This window comes from Oryctolagus cuniculus, chromosome X (assembly GCF_964237555.1).
Source record: "Oryctolagus cuniculus chromosome X, mOryCun1.1, whole genome shotgun sequence".
NCBI classification, from domain to species: Eukaryota; Metazoa; Chordata; class Mammalia; order Lagomorpha; family Leporidae; genus Oryctolagus; species Oryctolagus cuniculus.
In genome coordinates this window covers 2,747,287-2,766,206 of record NC_091453.1, presented here as the reverse complement: position 1 = coordinate 2,766,206, position 18,920 = coordinate 2,747,287, and the positions used below count along the sequence as shown (strand labels likewise).

Sequence of the window (18,920 nt, the reverse complement as noted above, 5' to 3'; positions counted from 1 at the left end):
TACCTTTCAGGCAGTTTTCATGTTTGTCTGCTTCAATTGCATCGTGATTGTTCTCATTTCAGATCATCCCTATTTTGTTGGTGTCCAATTCCATCCTGAGTTTTCTTCTAGGCCGATGAAGCCTTCCCCTCCATACCTGGGGCTATTACTTGCGGCAACTGGGAACCTGAATGCCTACCTGCAACAGGGATGCAAACTGTCCTCCAGGTAACCAGCTGGCTGCCCTTAGCAGTGACCCAGGGTGCACGGTTATCAGCGCCTTAGGTTTCTCCCGAGATTTACTATCATTATAGAGTTATTCTTTTAAGTGAAGACTCATTTCTTCCTCTTAAAAAACATGCTGTTTTTCTCTTCATCAAAATAATCAGATCTACAGCAGTAAAAGGTCAGCTTTCCAAATCAGGCTGACAATGAGATTTTCTTTTGTTGTTGGATTAGTAAACATACTGTGAATATTTTATATATTTATTGGCTCTTTGTCTTATGAACAGCCTGTTCATACTCTTTGCCCTTTTAATACTATGTTAGTTGGCAAATATTTTGTCAAAGTCATTTTGTTTTTCTTCTCAGTTGTTAGTCATTTTCATTATTCCTAAAGAGTATGTCCTCCATTATTTATGTTTTTTAAAAAATGATGTAGTCAAATAATTTACTTTTCTGGATTCTGCCTTTAGTATCATGCCTCAAGTCTTCCTCTATGGGGAAATTACATAAATAATATTCCAGATATTTTCCTCTAGCACATTTATGGTTTCCATTTTATAGTTTAAATCTATAATCTGTATGGGTATCATTTTTAGTGAATGTGTGAGGTGGGTATCTTACTCCCTCTCACCTCGCTGAAAATTGTTAGTCAATTGAGTAATTTGGATTTGTTTCAGGGATTTTTATTTTGTGTGATTGATGATTTTACCTCTTTTTTTTTTAAAAAAAAGATTTATTTACTTGAAAGTCAGAGTTACACAGAGAGAGAAGCAGAGGCAGAGAGAAAGAAGTCTTCCATCTGCTGGTTCACTCCCTAATTGGCTGCAGTTGGCCAATCAGGAGCTGCCATTGATCAGGAGCCAGGTCTCCAATGTGGGTTCAAGAACCCAAGCACTTCAGCCATCTTCGCTTTCCCAGGCCGTAGCAGAGAACTGGATCAGAAGTGGAGCAGCCAGGACTAGAACCGGCGCCCATATAGGATGTTGGCCCTGCAGGTGGCGGCTTTACGCGCTATGCCACAGTACTGGTCCTATTTTACCTCTTATACCTGAGCCTTTACTTTTTTTTTTTTTATCATAACATCACTGTAAATGAAGCCTTACTCTACTCTACTCCTATTGTTATCTACAATGTACGTTTCTGGTCTTCCATGTTAACAGTGTGGTGATTTTTAAAATTTTTTTTAAATTTTTAAAATTTTTTTTTTATTTTTATTTGACAGAGTTATAGACAGTGAGAGAGAGACAGAGAGAAAGGTCTTCCTTCCGTTGGTTCACTCCCCTACTGGCTGCTATAGCCAGTGCTGGGCCGATCTGAAGCCAGGAGCCGGGTACTTCCTCCTGGCCTCCTGTGCGGGTGCAGGGGCCCAAGCACTTGGGCCATCCTCCACTGCCCTCCCGGGCCACAGCAGAGAGCTGGACTGGAAGAGGAGCAACCGGGACAGAATCCGGCGCCCCAACCGGGGCTAGAACCTGGTGTGCCGGCGCCACAGGCGGAGGATTAGCCTAGTGAGCCACGGCGCGGGCCCAGTATGATGATTTTTTAAAATCAGGTTCAAGTAAAAAATTACAGTTTCTTTACAATTAAATATTAGTTTGAGGGAGAATTTATATCTTTACTTCTCATTTAAGAGTGTTGTATGTGATAATTGTGAAGGCAGAAGGAACTGGCCAGAATAGCATAAGCTTAGTTAGGGTAAATATCATGATAACTGGGTTTATGTTGCTTAGAAAATTTTTGCCATTGCTGACCTCATCCTAGCTAAAAACTCTCACAATATTGCAGTGGAGCACTGCCAGGATCTGTGCTATGGGGTGTGCAAGGTACTCAAAAACTTGTGTGGGAGAATGGAATTAAAAGATAAGATGATTTTGGTGGAAAAAAATGTTGAAATCCATGCATAGTTTTTTTTTTATGGTATACATTTCCACAGAGTTTTTGAAAACTCCTTGGGTATCTGTGTCATTAAAGCTTGCTTCTTGGTGGTTACCTGCTATGCAAAGCTCACAGCTCTCTAACACTTCCTTTAACTGTGTTCACATGCAAACAAGTTTACATATCTTGCATGTTGAACGCCTTACTGAGCCAGTGATCATTCCTTACCATATTAAACCAGCGCACTGGCTTTCAAGCTGTCCTTGGGGAGCAGGCTGAGGGAGGCTCTCTGTGTTCTGAGGCTCCATGGCTAATGCAGCAGATTGAAATGCTAATGTGCCATCAAATGTATGCTGTGATCCTTTGCAGCCACTATATGTCACCATTATTTCAGGATTATGATAGTGGAGCCAGGCTGGGAGGAATAATTTGCTTATCAATCTCTGGCTATTTGCAAGCATTTATGTGTGGCCTGCCACAGCTGAACTATATGGCCTGCTGATTCCCACACGGGGACTACTGGTCTCTAGGAAAAGCTTCCCAGTAGTTCCTGAGAAAAGTGGCTGTTTGCGAGTGACTCCCAAGCAAGGTACAGTGTGTGAAGTCTTCAAGAAGTTCATGAGAAATGAGATTTATGAAAAACTGCATAGATTTCCAAAGTTATTGGCAGCAATGTAATTTTCTGAAGTATATTCTTCTCTGTTTCCAAGAGAAGAAAAGAGTTCTTTTTCTAAAATTTTTCTCAAATTTTGTTTATTTGAGAGAGAAATTTTCTATTTGCTGGTTCACTCCCCAGGGTCCACATTAGTAGGAAGCTGGAGTCATGAGTGGGAGCCAGGAATCAAACCGTGTACTCTTATGTAGGATACGGACACTTAACCACTAGGCTAGACTTAACAAAATTTGATGTTCTGATGTGTCTGTGAGACAGTTCTTTTGTATCACAACAAACTGGTGTGTTCCTTACCTTAAGGGCAGTGGGCATCTTATTTATCTTTGTCTTCCTGGCTCCCTAAGGGTAGTAAACAACCCCTGTAATAAATTCAGGTACCATGGGATTATGGATTTAGTCTAGTCTACATCTTAACACATTGCAGGTGGTTTTCCAACTAAGAATAGAGACCTTGAATTAATCCAGAGACTGATACCAGGACTCCAGAGGAGCCTGGCACCTGCACTCCTCTCTGAGAACAGTAGAGCTTTGAAAAGCAAATGATGGCTCTGATGGCCGGGCTCTAATGTGAGCCCAGTTGGGGCTGTATTTCTGTCAAGCAAGATTACTGCTTGTAATCAGCCCTAAAACATGTGACAAGGACTATGAACTCTAGAATAATGGCTTCCTTTCCCAGACATTGGCTGATGAGATTCAACTGTAGAGCACATGTACAGCCAATGCCTTTAAAACACAGGCTGCAAAGAGCCTTGGCTTTGAGTAAGCACACCTGAGCTGTGACCGCTGCATTCCAGCCAGCGGAGAGCATTTGTCTTTCAGCAGCTGGGAAGTTACAGTAAGAGTATTTGGGGAATCTAGTGCTGATAAGCTGAATTCTCAGCTTCTGCATTGTCTGTAGAATGGCAGCAGTTATAAAGGACAATTCTGCCTGGTTTTAGGCTGGTAGTCATCTGTTTAAGGGCATAATAGTTTGTTTCTTAAAGATTTATTTGTTTATTTGAAAAGCAGAGTTATAGAGAGCCAGAGACAGAGAGAGAGGTCTGATATCCGCTGGTTCACTCCCCACATGGCCACAATGGCTGGAGCTGTGCTGATCCGAAGCCAGGAGCCAAGAGCTTCTTCCAGGTCTTCCACATGGGTGCAGGGGCCCAAGGACTTGGGCCATCTTCTACTGCTTTCCCAGGCCATAGCAGAGAGCTGGATCAGAAGAGGTGCAGCCGGGTCTCAAACCAGCGCCCATATGGGATGCCGGCACTGCAAGCAGGAGCTTTACCCACTATGGCACAGTGCAGCCCCCAAAGAAAATAATAGTATTTTTTAGGCTTTTATGAGTTATTCAAAAGTACATGCAAACTCAGACTAAAAGTACTGGTTTGGGAGTCCTCCAAGACCGTGCTCACTTTTGGTGATCGGCTAGAAGAAGCCAGAGCGGTTGACCTCATGGCTCATATTTATTACAGTGATACAGTAAGCATGCACAAGAGAGGTCAGTAAGGGAAGAGATCTAGTGGAGTCTGGAGACATTCTGTTACAGTTTTCCTGTGCTCGCTCTCCTGTATAATAAATCATATAGAACCTACCCTCCTTCCAGCAATGAAATTGTGACCGTGTGTATGTGATGTTTCTGCCCAGAGAAGTCCATTTGGCACTCAGAGTTTGGGGATTTTTTTGTGGTCTGGTCGCATAAGCATTCTCTGCCTAGCAAGCACCAAAATTCCAGGTGTCTACCATAAATCATATTGTTTGCACCAATGACTTAGGCCAAGGGGAAGGACCTTATCAGTTAGTAATGGAGCACCCATTGCAAAATCCATGTTCCCAGATAGCTGCCAAGGACCAACACTGCAAGACGGCTCTCCTGAGAACAGTGACCTCAGGCTTGCTCTGTTTAACTCTTTTATTCACAAGCCCAACTAATAAAGCATTTTTAGAATAAATACAATGGGGAATTATGGTCCATTAAACATATCATTGCATTTCTTTGCTGATATATTTCCTCTAAGATTTAACCATAATTTACCCCACATATAACATATAGCTGCAAATTTTCTTGGTCTTGTTGGCATATAGTGTAAAAGAAAGAGATTGCTTCATGTAATTCTAAGAAAATTTTAGGAGACCTCTGTTCATTAGAACAAAATAAAGCCCAACATATATTATCTCTTGAGCGCATAGATCCATCTTTTTGTGCCACAACAGGAGGCAAGGTGGTACAAAAACAATAGGAGGGAAAGTATTTGCTATTTTGCTATATTGGCTTGGCTGTTTCAGACCCAGCCCAACAGTTGAGGCTGTTTCAGAATGAGACAGTCTTTAAAGCAGCGATGGCCCTGGAGCCAGTTCCTTCTGGTTCCTGAATCTTTCTTGTGCTGCTAGGATCAAAGTTCATTCCCTCCTTCATGGTTACCCTTCCCTCTATACTTCTAAAAAATTACTTATGTATTCACTTATATTTTATTTGAAAGGCAGAAAAAGAGAAAGAGAGCTCTCATCTGCTGGTTCACTCCTCAAATGCCCGCAGAAGCCAAGACTGGGCCAGACCAAAGCCAGGAGGCTGGAACTCGATCTGTCTCTCACATGGGTGGCAGGGTCCCTAGCACTTGAGCTGCCTCCCAGGGTGCACATCAGCTGGAAGCTGGAATTGGAAGCGGAGCCAGGCCTCCAACCTGGGCACTCCAAGTGGGATGCAGGTGTCCCAAACAGCATTTTAACTGCTGTGCCAAAGGCTTGCCCCCACCCTACTTTTACCTTTGAACTCTGACAGCACTCAGGGAAAGGAGGAACCTTTTCCTGTTGCCGTTGTCTCTGGTCTCTTTCCTTCTAGGGAGCATGCTGCCTTCCAGCCTGGAAAGTTTCATTTTCTGGTGAATTTTTGATCTAGAAAATTTGAAAAATAGATAAAAAGCACCCAGGGGCTGCTATTGTGGCATAATGGGTTAAGCTGGCACCTGTGATGCTGGCATCTCATATGGGTACCAGTCCGATCCAGCTCCCTGCTAGTGCACCTGGGAAAGTAACAGAAGATGGCTCAAGTCCTTGGGCCCCTGCCCCGAGGTAGGAGACCTGGATGAAGCTCCTAGCTCCTGGCTTTGGCCTGGCACAGCCTTGACCACTGTGGCCATTGTGGCCATTTGAGGAGTGAAACAGTGGATGGATGATATCTCTCTCTCTCTCCCCTTCTCTCTCTGTAACTCTGCCTTTCAAGTAAATAAATCTTAAAAAAGGAATAAAAGCATTCAGCCTAACATAATCATTGTACTTATTTTGAAATATTATCTTCCAGTCTTTGTGCCTATATATTGCTTTTTTTCCCCATTGTAAGCATAATACTGAGTATATGAAGGTACTTCAGAAAGTTTGTGGGAATATGGACTTAAATGTAAGTTTATTTTTAAGCAAAATTTTTGAAGTCTTTGCACAGTTTTTTTCATCATCCGTTTTCATGAACTTTTTGAAGACCCCCCCACCATGTGTGTGTGAGTGTACATATATGTTTCCATTACACTACATATGTGTGCATTTGCCCCCCAACTCTTTTGTTTTAAAAACTATCAAACCTACAGAAAAGATGAAGCAATAGTATAGTGAACACTGGTGTCCCCTTCATGGAGGTTCATCAGCTGTGACTGTGTCAGCACGTTTGCTCCCTCTTCCCCGTGCCTATAGACTTATTTCTGAATCACTTAGAAGCAAGTTGCAAATATCATAACACTTCACAGCAAAATACTTTATCAGTTGTTTCTTAAAATTACAGCTATTTTCTCACACAACTGTAATATCCTCGCACCCAGGAAAATTAACATTAACTCAGTGACATCTCATTTAAATTTTTCCATTTATCCCCAAATGTCTTTTTAGATCTTTTTTTTTTTAATTAAGAAAATTAATCAACAATCCATTAAAGGTTCACCTGGTTATGTTTCCTTGGTTTCTTTTGATCTGGAGAACTCACACTGCTGTTTCAGTTTTTTGTAATGTTGACTTCTGCGAAGTGTCCAGACCAGTTGTCCTGTAGAAATGACGAGAATCTGGAATTATCTAGTTGTTTTTTCATGATTCCAGTGAATGTTAAGTGTTTTTGAAAGAATAGCTCATTGGGGCTGTTGTGTACTTTGTAAGTACACACCAGGAGGTATGTAAGGCTGGTTGTCTCAGTGTGGCTGATGCTAAGTTTACCACCTGATTAAGGTAGTTATTGTTTGGAGATGTCCTTCGCAAAAGAGTATTCTCCATTTCTAAAATAGCATCCCCCACTGAAATGAACTAGGGCTCCTGGAAGAAGTGATGATTTCAGGGCTGGGACAGCAAAGTACAAGATGAGCCTGAACATGTTGCTGTATTTAAAGCAGGGAACGTGTAAAAATGAATGGGCTGTGTGTTTCACAAGGTCAAAGAAACCAGCTTGAAAGGCCACCTGCTGGCCTCATTTTAGACACTTTGAATGTCAAAAAGAACAATTGAATTATAACACATTGGATCATAACAATTGGATTATAACACATTGCAGTTTTTGAAATTCCATGAGTCCATATTCAGAAAACCCAAAAGGAAAAAAGGAAAAGAAAGGCGATTAAAAAGGGAGAAGCAACTTGCATGCAATAACAGACTTATCTGAGGACGTTCAGTCGATGCCACAACCTCTGGGTGAAGGTTCTGGGGGAGAGAACCTCGCCAGATTCACAGAGTACCACATAGATTGTAATTAGAGGCTGGCATTACGCACTGAACACCTCGCAGCACATTTTTCCAAGTTGCATGAGGGTCGTGACATTTAACGGCTGCAGGGTTTAGCATTCACACAACACACCATACGTATTGGAGCTTATTCTTTTCCCACCCCCGTGCTGGGTGCTAGAGAATCAACACTAGCTGAATAGGGGGCTATTCCCCAGTCTGGGGGACTCAGCAGGTAGGATAACAGTTCTCTAAACATTCTGGGGACAGGCAACCTGAGATGGCAAGGGAAGTTGGCACCCACTTCCTGGAAAACAGTACAGACATTCTGGTTGGAATCAGTACTCTCCTGGTGTTCAGAGCCCTGGTGCCCCACCCCCAGAGGCTTTCTTCTAGGGGCTCTTTAGCTGCAGCCCCAGACCTGCTGGCACACAGTCCCCCAGGCATGAGAGCTTGTTCCTTCCTCCATTGTTGCACCCACGGGGTGCGCCCAGGCTATCAGGCTGTGCTACCATCAGGTAAACATTTTGCTGCAAATGGCGCCCTTATCCACGGTGACCTGGCTGCGTGGATTCCTCCCCTGTCCCATGGCCAGCACGTGCTGGAGATTAGCACTTTTGACATCCACTCCCCCTTCCCTGAATTTTCTGCCGTGCTCTGAGGGACAGTGCAGGTCAGGACTCACCAAGTTCAACCCCGACTTTTCTTTCCCAGGTGGCGGCTGTGAGCTCACCCTTGTGTGTATCAGTTTCTTTAGACAAAGGGGATGCTCACAGCTCCCACCTCACAAGGTGGCGCGGGCACTTATGTTTCACACTGAATGTGAAGCACTTAGCACAGTGCCTGGTCTATGGGAAGAACTTGAATTGTTACAATTGTTATGCTATCATCATTAATTTTGCCGTAGTTCTCATCTCTTTCATCTCTTGCCTTCTGCAAAGCCTCCTACTTGATCTCTGTGCCTCCGCCTTTCCCCTCCTCATCCATCTCCTGCTGTCAGAGTGATCTTCCCACCTTATTTGGGAACTGAAAACCCTCAGGGACTTCTCTTGGCTTATGGCATAAAATGCTTACAAATCCTGCGGAACAGCTTGCGGGTTCCTGAACTCCCTAGAGGTTTCCACGGCTGTTCCTCTTGGCTCTTGGTGTACCTTCCGGAATTGCTTAGCCAGAGGGCCCTGCTGGTCTCTATCCTATTAGGATGCTGGTTCACGGAGTGCTCGCAATGGGCATCAGAGGTGAGAGCAGCCCCTGCCTTGCTTTCAGAGTGTGCGTGTCTCCCTTGAAGGCGTGCTTAGCCCACAGTGGTGTCTCTGCTTTCTTTTCGACTCAGCAAGATACTCTTTTTTCCCCTATGTGAATCTGATGTTTAGTTTCCAGCACTGTTTCGAATGTGGGATCACCTTGGCTTTTGACTGTTGGACAGTGTTGATGTTGCCTGGGGCTGCTCTTGTAATAGATAATGCGAATATTCTATTTCTGTGGGGGATAGTATGGATGAGTAGAGCAGGTGCTGTGGCTTTGACTTCTGGGTCTGCCACTTGCCAGATAATTTTTTCCTAGTCACTACTCCTAAACCTCTTGATTCTCTCCTTAGGGCCACTGTGAGGAACAGTTGAGATGTGCTTTGTAAACTTTAAACTGCTGTCAAAACACTACTTTCCCCCCCTTGGTTACATTTCAAGCAAAAGTGAACTGGGGAAAAACTCCAATTCTTTCTTGTTTTCTGTTTGAACAGTTCTTTTAAACATCTTTTGAAGCAGTTCCCCTGTGATTGTTTGACTTCAATCCATACCTTGAGATTCTTTTTTTTCCTGGCAAATTATTGTTAATAAGCCACCTTTGAGTCCACCTTCCCTTGGGATTAAATGTTGGTTGAAAGGCACTCTTTGCTGCTTACGGTGCACTGTGGTGTTGATGCAGTGCCAACCGGAGAGGAGCTAACGGTGCTACACACTGCTGTGCTTTTCACGCCCTGCCTGGGTTGAATTCTACTGTTTACTATGAAATGCAAAACTCATTCAGAGCTTACTTAGTTTTTATTCCATTGCTCTTATGTTTTATGGCTTCCAGGGGGAAAACTGTATGCATGGCAACCTGTTTTTAAAACATGTTTTTTCACAAGAAATGGGTTTTGATGTAAAGTATTGTAGGAGTTCATGCATGCTGGGAATCCTAACTGTGCCATTACAGTTTTTAAGATTCCAACCACCTCTTTCTGTTAATGGAGAAGAAATTATTTAACAGCTGCCTGGGGATAGCATAAAAGGTGGGATATGCAAGGTATTGCTCTACCCTTTCCATAGTGCCTTGGAAAATAGGTTTTCTTATTTGGGGAATTTATTAAGCAGTAGGAGTGTTTGGCAAACAAACTTGACTATGACAAGCCTTGTTTGTCAAGAATCACTTATGTAGTATTGTGTTCAAATTGTGTAACCTAAACAAGCATGCCAGAGAGATAACTTGCTTTGATTTGATTAACTATGGATAGCCATACCTTTCAAAAAAACTTTTTAAGGAAATAACCATGAAGACTTCTACATGGTGTTATAGGTTTTTTTTTCATTTGTTTTAAAATCTGCAGTGTCAAATAGAATGTTCTGCAATGATAGATATGTTCCATAATCTGCACTATAAAATGTGGCAGCCCTTTGCCACATATGGCTGTCAAGCATTTGAGATATGACCAACAAAAGTGAGGAAAGGAATTTTACATTCTGTTTGATTTTAATTGTTTTAAATGTAGACAGCCATCGTGGCTTGTGGCTACCATTTTGGACACTGCAGCTTTAAAACTTCTTCCTTAAATGTCACAACACACATAAGAATTTATGAATGTGTCTGTATTTTGTGACGCTTCATAAAATTTAACACCCAAGACCCTAATATCTGATAATTCTTCCCAGTGATAGATTTGTGGATGCTATGTGAATATACAGAGAGGATTATTCAAAAAGACAGGTTTGTCTTAAGATGGAGCTGCAATGTCTCCTAATTAAGTGAAAATATACCCAGATAATTCTAGCTTATGACTTTTTATTATTAAAAATAAAAATATTTTTTTAACAGGCAGAGAGAGAAAGAGCTAGGAGCCAAGAGCTCAGTCTTGGTCTCCCAAGTGGGTGGCAGTCACCTCTGCTGTCTCCCAGAGTCTGCGTTACCAGGAAGCTGGGGTCAGGAATTGGAGCTACGACTAGAACCCAGGCACTCCAGTGTGGGATACAGGCATCCTAACCACTAAGCCAAATGTCTACCTCTCATGACTTGTTTTTAGTTTGTTCTGTGTGAAACAAAAATGAACCCCTAAGTCATGTGTGGCACACGAGCTATTGTTATTCTGCATTCACTTGATGACCCACATTTTACTTCTCACGTTTGTTTGTTTGCTGGCAAACAAATGCCCTAAAATCAGCAAGTATAGCAGTAATGCCCATTTTGATAATTCTGTTCTTGAGTGCCCTGGTTTATTTTCTTGTCCTACCGTGGGTCTCTGAACACATATGAAAGAAAATTAGTGAACACAGCCATTAACCTTGGAGCTGAGTAACAAGCTGAGCCTCATTTTTTTAGGCTCAGCCCTGCCATTTTGATGTGTTGGCAGAGTTTGGGGCAGATAACCTCCAGATAGGAAATGAGCAGCACTAGGTTAGAAGCCGACTTACCCAGGTCCCCTTGCCAGTATGGATAGGGAATTACATGTGATGCAAGAAATTATTCTGAAAAGCACGCAGTTAGCAGTTTTCATTGATTCTTTATATTTCCATGACTTTTGGGAGCAGATGCTAAGTTCTGAATAAACATAACATCATAAATAGCAACAGCTTACATTTTTAGATAGTTTTCAGAGCGAGTTCATGCATCCTCTTTTGTCCTTAGTAGCATTTTTGGTGAGTTTGTAGTTGTTATTGCTAATTTTTTCTAGACTTTCAGGAGTCAGGTGACCTGTCCAAAGGTACATGGCTAGTACGTAGTATAAGCCAGAGTGTGTAGGGGAGATGTGAGCTACCTTACTCTTCCTGGACTAGTGACCTGCTCAGTATAATGGGAACTCTGCCGCATCTTCAGCAGATGAGCCATATGAGTCACCCAATGCCCTTGACCTCCATTTCCTGAGTGCAGCTTCCAGCCGTGCTAATTCTCTGGCATGAAATGTTGCACAGACCCAAGCCAGAGTCTACATTTGAGTAGTCAGAGCCCATAGATAAGGATATATCCATTTTGAGGGCAGTTTTTATTTATTTTTTAATAACATTCTTTGGTTCTTTCTAAGTAACAGAAGTGATCTTCCTGAACTAAAATCTAAATAGGAACTTTTTTGTACTTGATGAATTTTCAGGATATGTTATGTATATACGCATACTTCAAAAAGTTCATGGAAAATGGAGTTAAAAGATAAATTTATTTTTGTACCGAACAATTTGAAATCCTTGCATATTTTCATAATATGCTTTTTCCATGAACTTCTCGAGGACCCATTATATTTCTAACATACCTTGTCTTTTCAGCCAATTCTATTTTTAAAATGTTGGTTTTCATTTATTTGAAAGGCAGACAGAGAGCTTCCATGTGCTGGCTTACTACTCAAATGTACACAACAGTCAAGCCTGGGTGAGGCCAAAGCCAGGAGCCCAAAACTCAGTCTGAGTCCCCCACATGGACGGCAGGGATCTGACTATTTGAGCCATCACCCACTGCCTCTCAAGGTGTCCATTAGCAAGAAGGTGAAATTAAAAATGAAGCCGAGACTCAAACTCAGGCATGCTGATGTGGGAAGCAGGTGTCATAAATGGTAGTGGTGTTGTTTTAAAGATTTTTATTTATTTGAAAGGCAGAGTTACAGAGAGGCAGAGGCAAAGAGAGAGAGAGAGAGGTCTTCTATCCACTGGTTCACTCCCCAGATGGCTGCAGTTTGGCTGGAGCTGGGCCGAACCAAAGCCAGGAGCCTGGAACTTAATCCGGGTCTCCCACACAGGTGCAGGGGCCATCCTCTACTGCTTTCCCAGGCCGTAGCAGGGAGCTGGACTGGAAGTGGAGCAGCCGGGACTCAAACCGGTGTCCATATGGGATGCTGGCACCGCAGGCAGCAGCTTTACCTGCTACACCACGGTGCTGGCCCTGTAAGTGGTGTCTTAACCTCTGGGCTAAATGCACACCGCTTTTGCCAATTCTTAATTTTCTTCTATCTCCTCTCCGTACTCTACTGCCCATCATCTACCTTTGCTGTTTTGTCCACAAGTCAGGGAGGAGAGTGAGCATGTGAACAAAAAACCAGGTTGTCTTGATGATGTTTTTTATTCACACTCAGTATGTGTAAAGTGAAACCTTTGTTTTCTAGCCTGTCAGCATTGTGTTTCTCCAAGTGTGCTTTATTTCCTTAAAAAAAGTGGAATTTCACCTGCTAAGGAATTCAGATTTTTTTATTGCTACAATTCATTGAAAGCTTGGCCAAGGCTAGCGATGGGTCAGGCCTCAAACACTTCCCGGCAGTGTTGTCTCCACAGATAAGTAGATTCCAAGTGGAGGTGAGGAATGTGCTGATTTATTTGGAACCGAGCAAGAGGAACCTCAAACGAAACCATGGCTTAGACTGAAAGCTCAATTACAGAGTTACCACATGGAGATGTGTTTATTTTATTTAAAAAAATTATTAGAATGAGTGAGCAAGTGTTCCCATTCTCTGGTTTACTCCCCCAAATGCATCTAACTGACATCTGGGGCTGGGTAGAAGCCAAAACTGGGAGCTAGGAATGCAATCCAGGTTTCTCACGTGGTTGACAGGAACCCTGCTGCCTCCCAGGGAGTGTATTGGCAGGAAGCTGGAGTCAGGAGCTGGGGATGGGAATCAAACCCAGGAATTGCGAATTCTTATACTGGCCTCTTGACCATGAGGCTAAATGCCTACTCGCTAGAAGGCCTATTTCTAAGAGAATCCAGCATGGTGACATGTATGTCAATAATTGGCCCTATTTTATTTTGTCTTTTTTTAAGATTTATTTATTTATTTGAAAGTCAGAGTTACACAGAGAGGGGAGAGGCAGAGAGAGAGAGAGAGAAAGAAGGAGAGTCAGAGAGAGAGAGGTCTTCCATCCGCTAGTTCATTCCTCAGATGACTGCAACAGACAGAGCTCAGCTGATCCAAAGCTAGTAGCTTCTTCTGGGTCTCCCACGTGGGTGCAGGGGCCCAAGCACTTGGGCCATCTTCTACTGCTTTCCCAGGCCACAGCAGAGAGCTGGATCAGAAGTGGAGCTGGGGCTGGCGCTGTGGCATAGCGGGTAAAGCCGCCGCCTGCAGTGCCGGCATCCCATATGGGTGCTGGTTCAAGTCCTGGCTGCTCCACTTCTGATCCAGCTCTCTGCTATGGCCTGGGGAAACAGTAGGAGATGGCCCAAGCCCTTGGGCCCCTGCACCCACATGGGAGACCCGGAAGAAGCTCCTGGCTCCTGGCTTCGGATCAGCGCAGCTCCAGCCATTGCAGCTATCTGGGGAATGAACCAGAGAATGGAAGACTCTCTCTCTGACTCTCCTTCTCTCTCTGTGTAACTCTGACTTTCAAGTAAATAAATAAATCTTTAAAAACAAACCAAAAAAAAGAAGTGGAGCAGCCAGGACTCGAACCAATGCCCATATAGGATGCCGGTGCTGCAGACCAGGGCTTTAACCTGTGCCACAGTGCTGGCTCCCCTATTTTAAGCACTGCATGTAACTCAAGGTAATCAGAGCATCCCATTTATTTATTTATTTATTTATTTCTCTTTCTCTCTCTCTCTCTCTCTTACTCTCTCTCTTTCCCTCCCTCCTTTCCTTCCTTCCTCCTTTCATTTCTTTCTTTCAAGATTTATTTTTTTTTTTGTTTGAAAAGTTACACAGAGGCAGAGAGAGAGAGGGAAAGTCTTCCATCTGCTGGTTCATTCCCCAAATGACCGCAGCAGGCAGAGCTGTGCCGATCCGAAGCCAGGAGCCAGGAGCTTCTTCCAGGTCTCCCACAAGGGTGCAGGGACCCAAGCACTTGGGCCATCTTCCTCTGCTTTCCCAGGCCATAGCAGAGAGCTGGATTGGAAGTGGAGCAGCAGGGACAGGAACTGGCGCCCATATGGGATGCTGGCACTGCAGGCAGAGGTTTAGCCTACTACGCTGCAGTGCACATATTTCTAATTTAAAAATTGCATAATCTCACAAGTTATTTTTCAAACCTTGGGCCTATGAAAATGCTGATTGGAATGGATAACTTTCATGCTGCTGACATAGAAATCTTAGTGAAAATATGATCTGAAGGGGATAGAATTTCAAGGTGATTTAGAGAGTACATTATCATTTCGTATGTGTGCTACTGGGTGCTTCCCAGGTCTTGAGCCAACATGCATGTCTTAGTCCTAATGAGCACCCAGTTCCAGCTCCCTATAGAACTTGCTGGCCATAATGAGGAGCTGCCGTGATCCGCAAACACAGAGGCAAACACAGCTGAGTATCTGGGGAGCTGCTGTGGTCCTTAAAGTCAAAACCCAAAGTGTAGCTAGAAGAGAAGAATAGCATTTGACTGGGGGATCGGTATGCAGCTGTCTTCACTGTCCTGAGGCCTTCCGTGTTGCTGGGGGGAGGAATAATGTCTTTTTCTCATCTGTGTTAAGGTTCCAGGCTGAGGCCCCTGCGAAGAAAGACTATTAACAAGAGAAAAGTATGCACTCTTTGATGAGGAGTGTGCAGTCATGGAGAGAGGTGATAGGGCAGAAGGAGCGTGATCTCATGGTAATAAACTTGGGGAACTTCTCTGTGTCCCTGTTTCTGTGGAAACAAGGATGCTTCCTTCCTCCAGGTAGAGGGAGGGTGCCTCTCACCAGAGGTTCTAAGGCTCTGCTTTGTGGAAGAAGGGCACGTGAGAGTGAGAGGGGCCTTCTTGAATATCCTCTCCAGTTTCTTCAGCTTAAAACAGTCACCCTCCCAAGGTGCCCTAGCTTGGGGTAGTATGTCCCGAACCTTGTCGTTGCCAGAGGAAGCAGTTGTCATCCGAAGGGTGAGACATGAAGGCTGAGCATCCAGGAAATATTTTCTGTGATGTTACTGCACTTGAGAACAGATTGAGACCAGTAAGGGATAGGACTCGGTAATGTTCACATCCAGATGGAATGAGATATTGGCCCTAGTAGGACAAGAGCAGATTCACAGAAGAGAAATAAGTTGCTACCTCAATATTCGTTTTAAATCAGTTTATTAGTATAGTACCTCTAGTAGAAAGCAAGCAACAAGCAAAGCAGAAGAGCACTATGAATTCAAGGCTGCTGCTGCTTTTAGGTTTAGAAACCGTCAGTGGTCTTTAGAAGATAAAAATCTTGGTTCACATTGAGATGCGTTTTGAACTTTTGTCAATGAGTAACTTCAGTTTACCCTGAGAGCAAGTGACCCATTTTTCTGACCAAAGAAGGACATTATTGTTTGTGGTTGGACGGACTTCTTTCTAGTGACTGGACTGTGATACTAGAGTATGCCTCAATATTTTCTCTGAGTGGGGACTAATACGGAAAGTGTTTGGGACCATAAGTAGACTTCTGTCTTCCTAAATCAGATCTTCTTCTGATCTAGCGACAGATACAGTGATGCCAGTGATGACAGCTTTTCAGAGCCGAGGACAGCGGACTTGGAAGTGAGCTGAAATGGGTGTGTGACTCAGAAGAATGGCGGCTCCCTGAGCAGGTAAGGTGAGCTCTTTGAGTATGCTTTGTATTACAGACAGGCAAGCTGTCTCCGTGTGGGAGAAAGCATTCTAGGACTTGTCTTGCAGGACTCTGCTCCCTCTGGATGCTTCCATTGGACTGGCACCGTTAGGACGACCAACTTGATAGTCAAGGCACTGTCGAGAGTTCTTGTGTGGGGAAAGTGGGAATGCACCTGAGGCCAGGGATGAATCTAAAAGTACGCCTGTAAATATATATACCTGAAGGCTTTAGTGATCAGGGTTGTAATCGTCTAGGTCAGAGGTTGGCAAACTTTTTCTGTAAGGCCAAATAATAGATATTTTATTCTTGGGGCATGTCCTCTGTCACAGCCACTCAACCCTGCCACTGTAGTGGGAAAGCAATCATTAGTAATATGCACATGAACAGGCTTGGCTAAGCTCAATAATACTTTATTAAGGAAAAGTACTTGCTAGGACTGGTGTTGTGGTACAGCAATTTAAGCTGCTACTTGCAATGCTGGCATTGTGTATCAGAGTGCCAGTTTCAGGCCCAGTTGCTCTGCTTCCTATCTGGCTTCCTGCTAATATGCCTGGGAAAACAATAGATGAAGACCCAAGACCCAAGTCTCCCTGCCACCCACATGGGAGACTAGGATGGAGTTCCAAGTTCTTGGCTTCAGCCTGGCCGAGCCCTGGCTGTTGTGGCCATTTGGGGAGTGAACCAGGGGATGGAAGATCTTCGCCTCTAGGTCACTCACAGAAAAGCAAGTTTGCTTGGATTTGTATTAAATAAAGTAATATTTTGTTTCTTTGTAGAGAGGTACAAGAGCCAACTTGGTGTTCAAGGGCAGCTTGTTTCCCCGTGGCTCTGTTGTACATTATGAGGGACAACAGCAGCCTGAGTAACTTGTTAAAGTCCTATTCGGTGGCAGGTGCTGCCAAGGGTCAGCCTAGAGCTTACGGCATGCCTTGAATTGGATCCACTGCACGTTAGTGCGGACAGCAGCTTCTGGGAGCGGTGTACAGAGTTCATCGGTCCAGTGTGAGCGCTCTTCATGTTTCACTAAGAGGCAGCATGCTCCTGTTCATTAGCGGGAAGCCACGCTGCATCCATGTAGGTTTGCCTCAAACATGGAGACCTTCAGGAGCAGGAGATATTCTGAAGACTGGCACTGTTGTTGCTGACTCTGCTAATACTTCCGTTCTGTCGTGTGTGTCTGTGTGTCTGTGTGTGTTTTTTTAAAGCAGCTGAAGTAACTGCAGTCAAGATGAAAGAACTATGCGAAGAAATCACGACACTCTTACAGACTCCATGTGATCTGCACCAGCCATGGGATGTAGAGTCTCAAAGGGAATCTAGTAACGCATACGTCCAGGAGCCAGAGCCAAAGGGGTACTTTTCTTTTCCCTCCAGGGGCAGTCTTTAGTCGTCACAAATTTCTGCAGCCAATTAAGTTTTTCCCAACAACCTCACGGGGGAGAAAGTGTGTTTGCATTTTGTGCAGGCTGTCACGATGTCGAGATGATGAGCAGGGGTCCTGGTAACTGGGCCTTTGCCACACTGAATGGGACGAGTGGCAGGGTACATGGCTAGGACGAATTTTGAGTCAAAAACGAGTCTTTCTGCTACCTGGAATTCAACCACAGATTTGTGTGTAGCCCATGGTTTTTCCAGTTTCTCACCCTGTTTATTTCTTGTTATACAGAAAACTTAGCAGGCCCAAGAATATGGGGTGGTAAATAAGGGCCTTCACCTCAGGCATACAATTTAAGGAGGTTTTAAAAAAAACTCAGGAATCAGGATCAATAATATATCTGTTTTTCTTTGGAGGTAAAATTCACGTAACATCTTTTAACCATTTTACAGTTCAGTGGCATTCAATGATGCTGTACAAACACCACCGTTACCTGTTTCCAAGACATTCTCAGCACTGCGAAATAAAGCCCTGTACCTATTAGTTGTCACTCCCCATTCCCTTATCCTTCGGTAACCACCTATCTTGTTTCCATTTCTATGAATTTTCCTGTTCTGAATATTTCATATACACGGAATCGTACAATATGTGTGCCCTTTTGTTATCTGGTTTCTTTCATGTGGCGTAATGTTGTCAAGGTTCATCCTTGTTGTAGCCTGTATCAGAACTTCATTCCTTTTTATGGCTGAATAAAATTCCATTGTATGTATCTACCACACTTTGCTGATCTATTCATCTGTTGATGGACATTTGGGTTGTTTCCACCTATTAGGAATAGAGAGAGCTGCTGTGAACATTGACATGCAAATATATATATCTGTTTTTCATTCCTTTGGGATTATATATACTTCAGAGTAGAATGTTGTGTCATATGGTAATTCTGCTTAGCTTTCAAGGGAGGGTTCACAATAATTTAATGCAGTTAAAAAAGAGCTGTATGTATTTGAAAGGCAGAGTGCCTGACAGATGGGGGGGGGGAGAAAGAGAGAATGAATGAATGAATGAATGAATCTACCTACTCTGGTACTCTCCAAATGCCCAGGCCAAGCCAGGAGCCTGCAGCTGCATCCAGGTGTGCCACATGGATAACAGGAGTACAAGTACTTGGGCCATCTTCCACTGCCCTGCCAAGCACATTAGCAGGAAGCTGGATCAGAAGCAGAGGAGCTGGAATTCCACCATACACCCTTAACCCTCTGAGCCACAATGCCTACCCTTTATTATGATATTCTTAAAACATCCAAGTTAGTGAAAAAATTCACAATGAACCAGATATTAAGTTTGAAAATAAAGATTGTCTCCAGCTCTGCACCTCCCTCACTGCCCCAGCCCTGGCCCCCATTATACAAC

At 43.7% G+C, this 18,920-nt stretch overlaps 1 protein-coding gene across 10 annotated transcripts in view; it reads left to right on the top strand.

The window, feature by feature from the left end:
* CTPS2 (CTP synthase 2) overlaps positions 1–18,288 on the top strand; it is a 196,245-nt gene extending 177,957 nt beyond the window's left edge. For 2 of the 10 annotated variants that reach the window (XM_070067268.1, XM_002719909.5), the window contains exons 17-19: positions 63–207; positions 16,002–16,112; positions 17,344–18,288. In XM_070067268.1, the coding sequence (XP_069923369.1) occupies positions 63–207; positions 16,002–16,071 (215 nt within the window). In that variant the 3' untranslated portion in view covers positions 16,072–16,112; positions 17,344–18,288. Of the gene's footprint in view, positions 1–62; positions 208–16,001; positions 16,118–17,340 lie in introns of all 10 variants that reach the window. The other 8 variants (XM_051827623.2, XM_017349773.3, XM_008272389.4 and 5 more) reach the window with 7 other exon arrangements.
* The last annotated feature ends 632 nt before the right edge of the window (positions 18,289–18,920 follow it).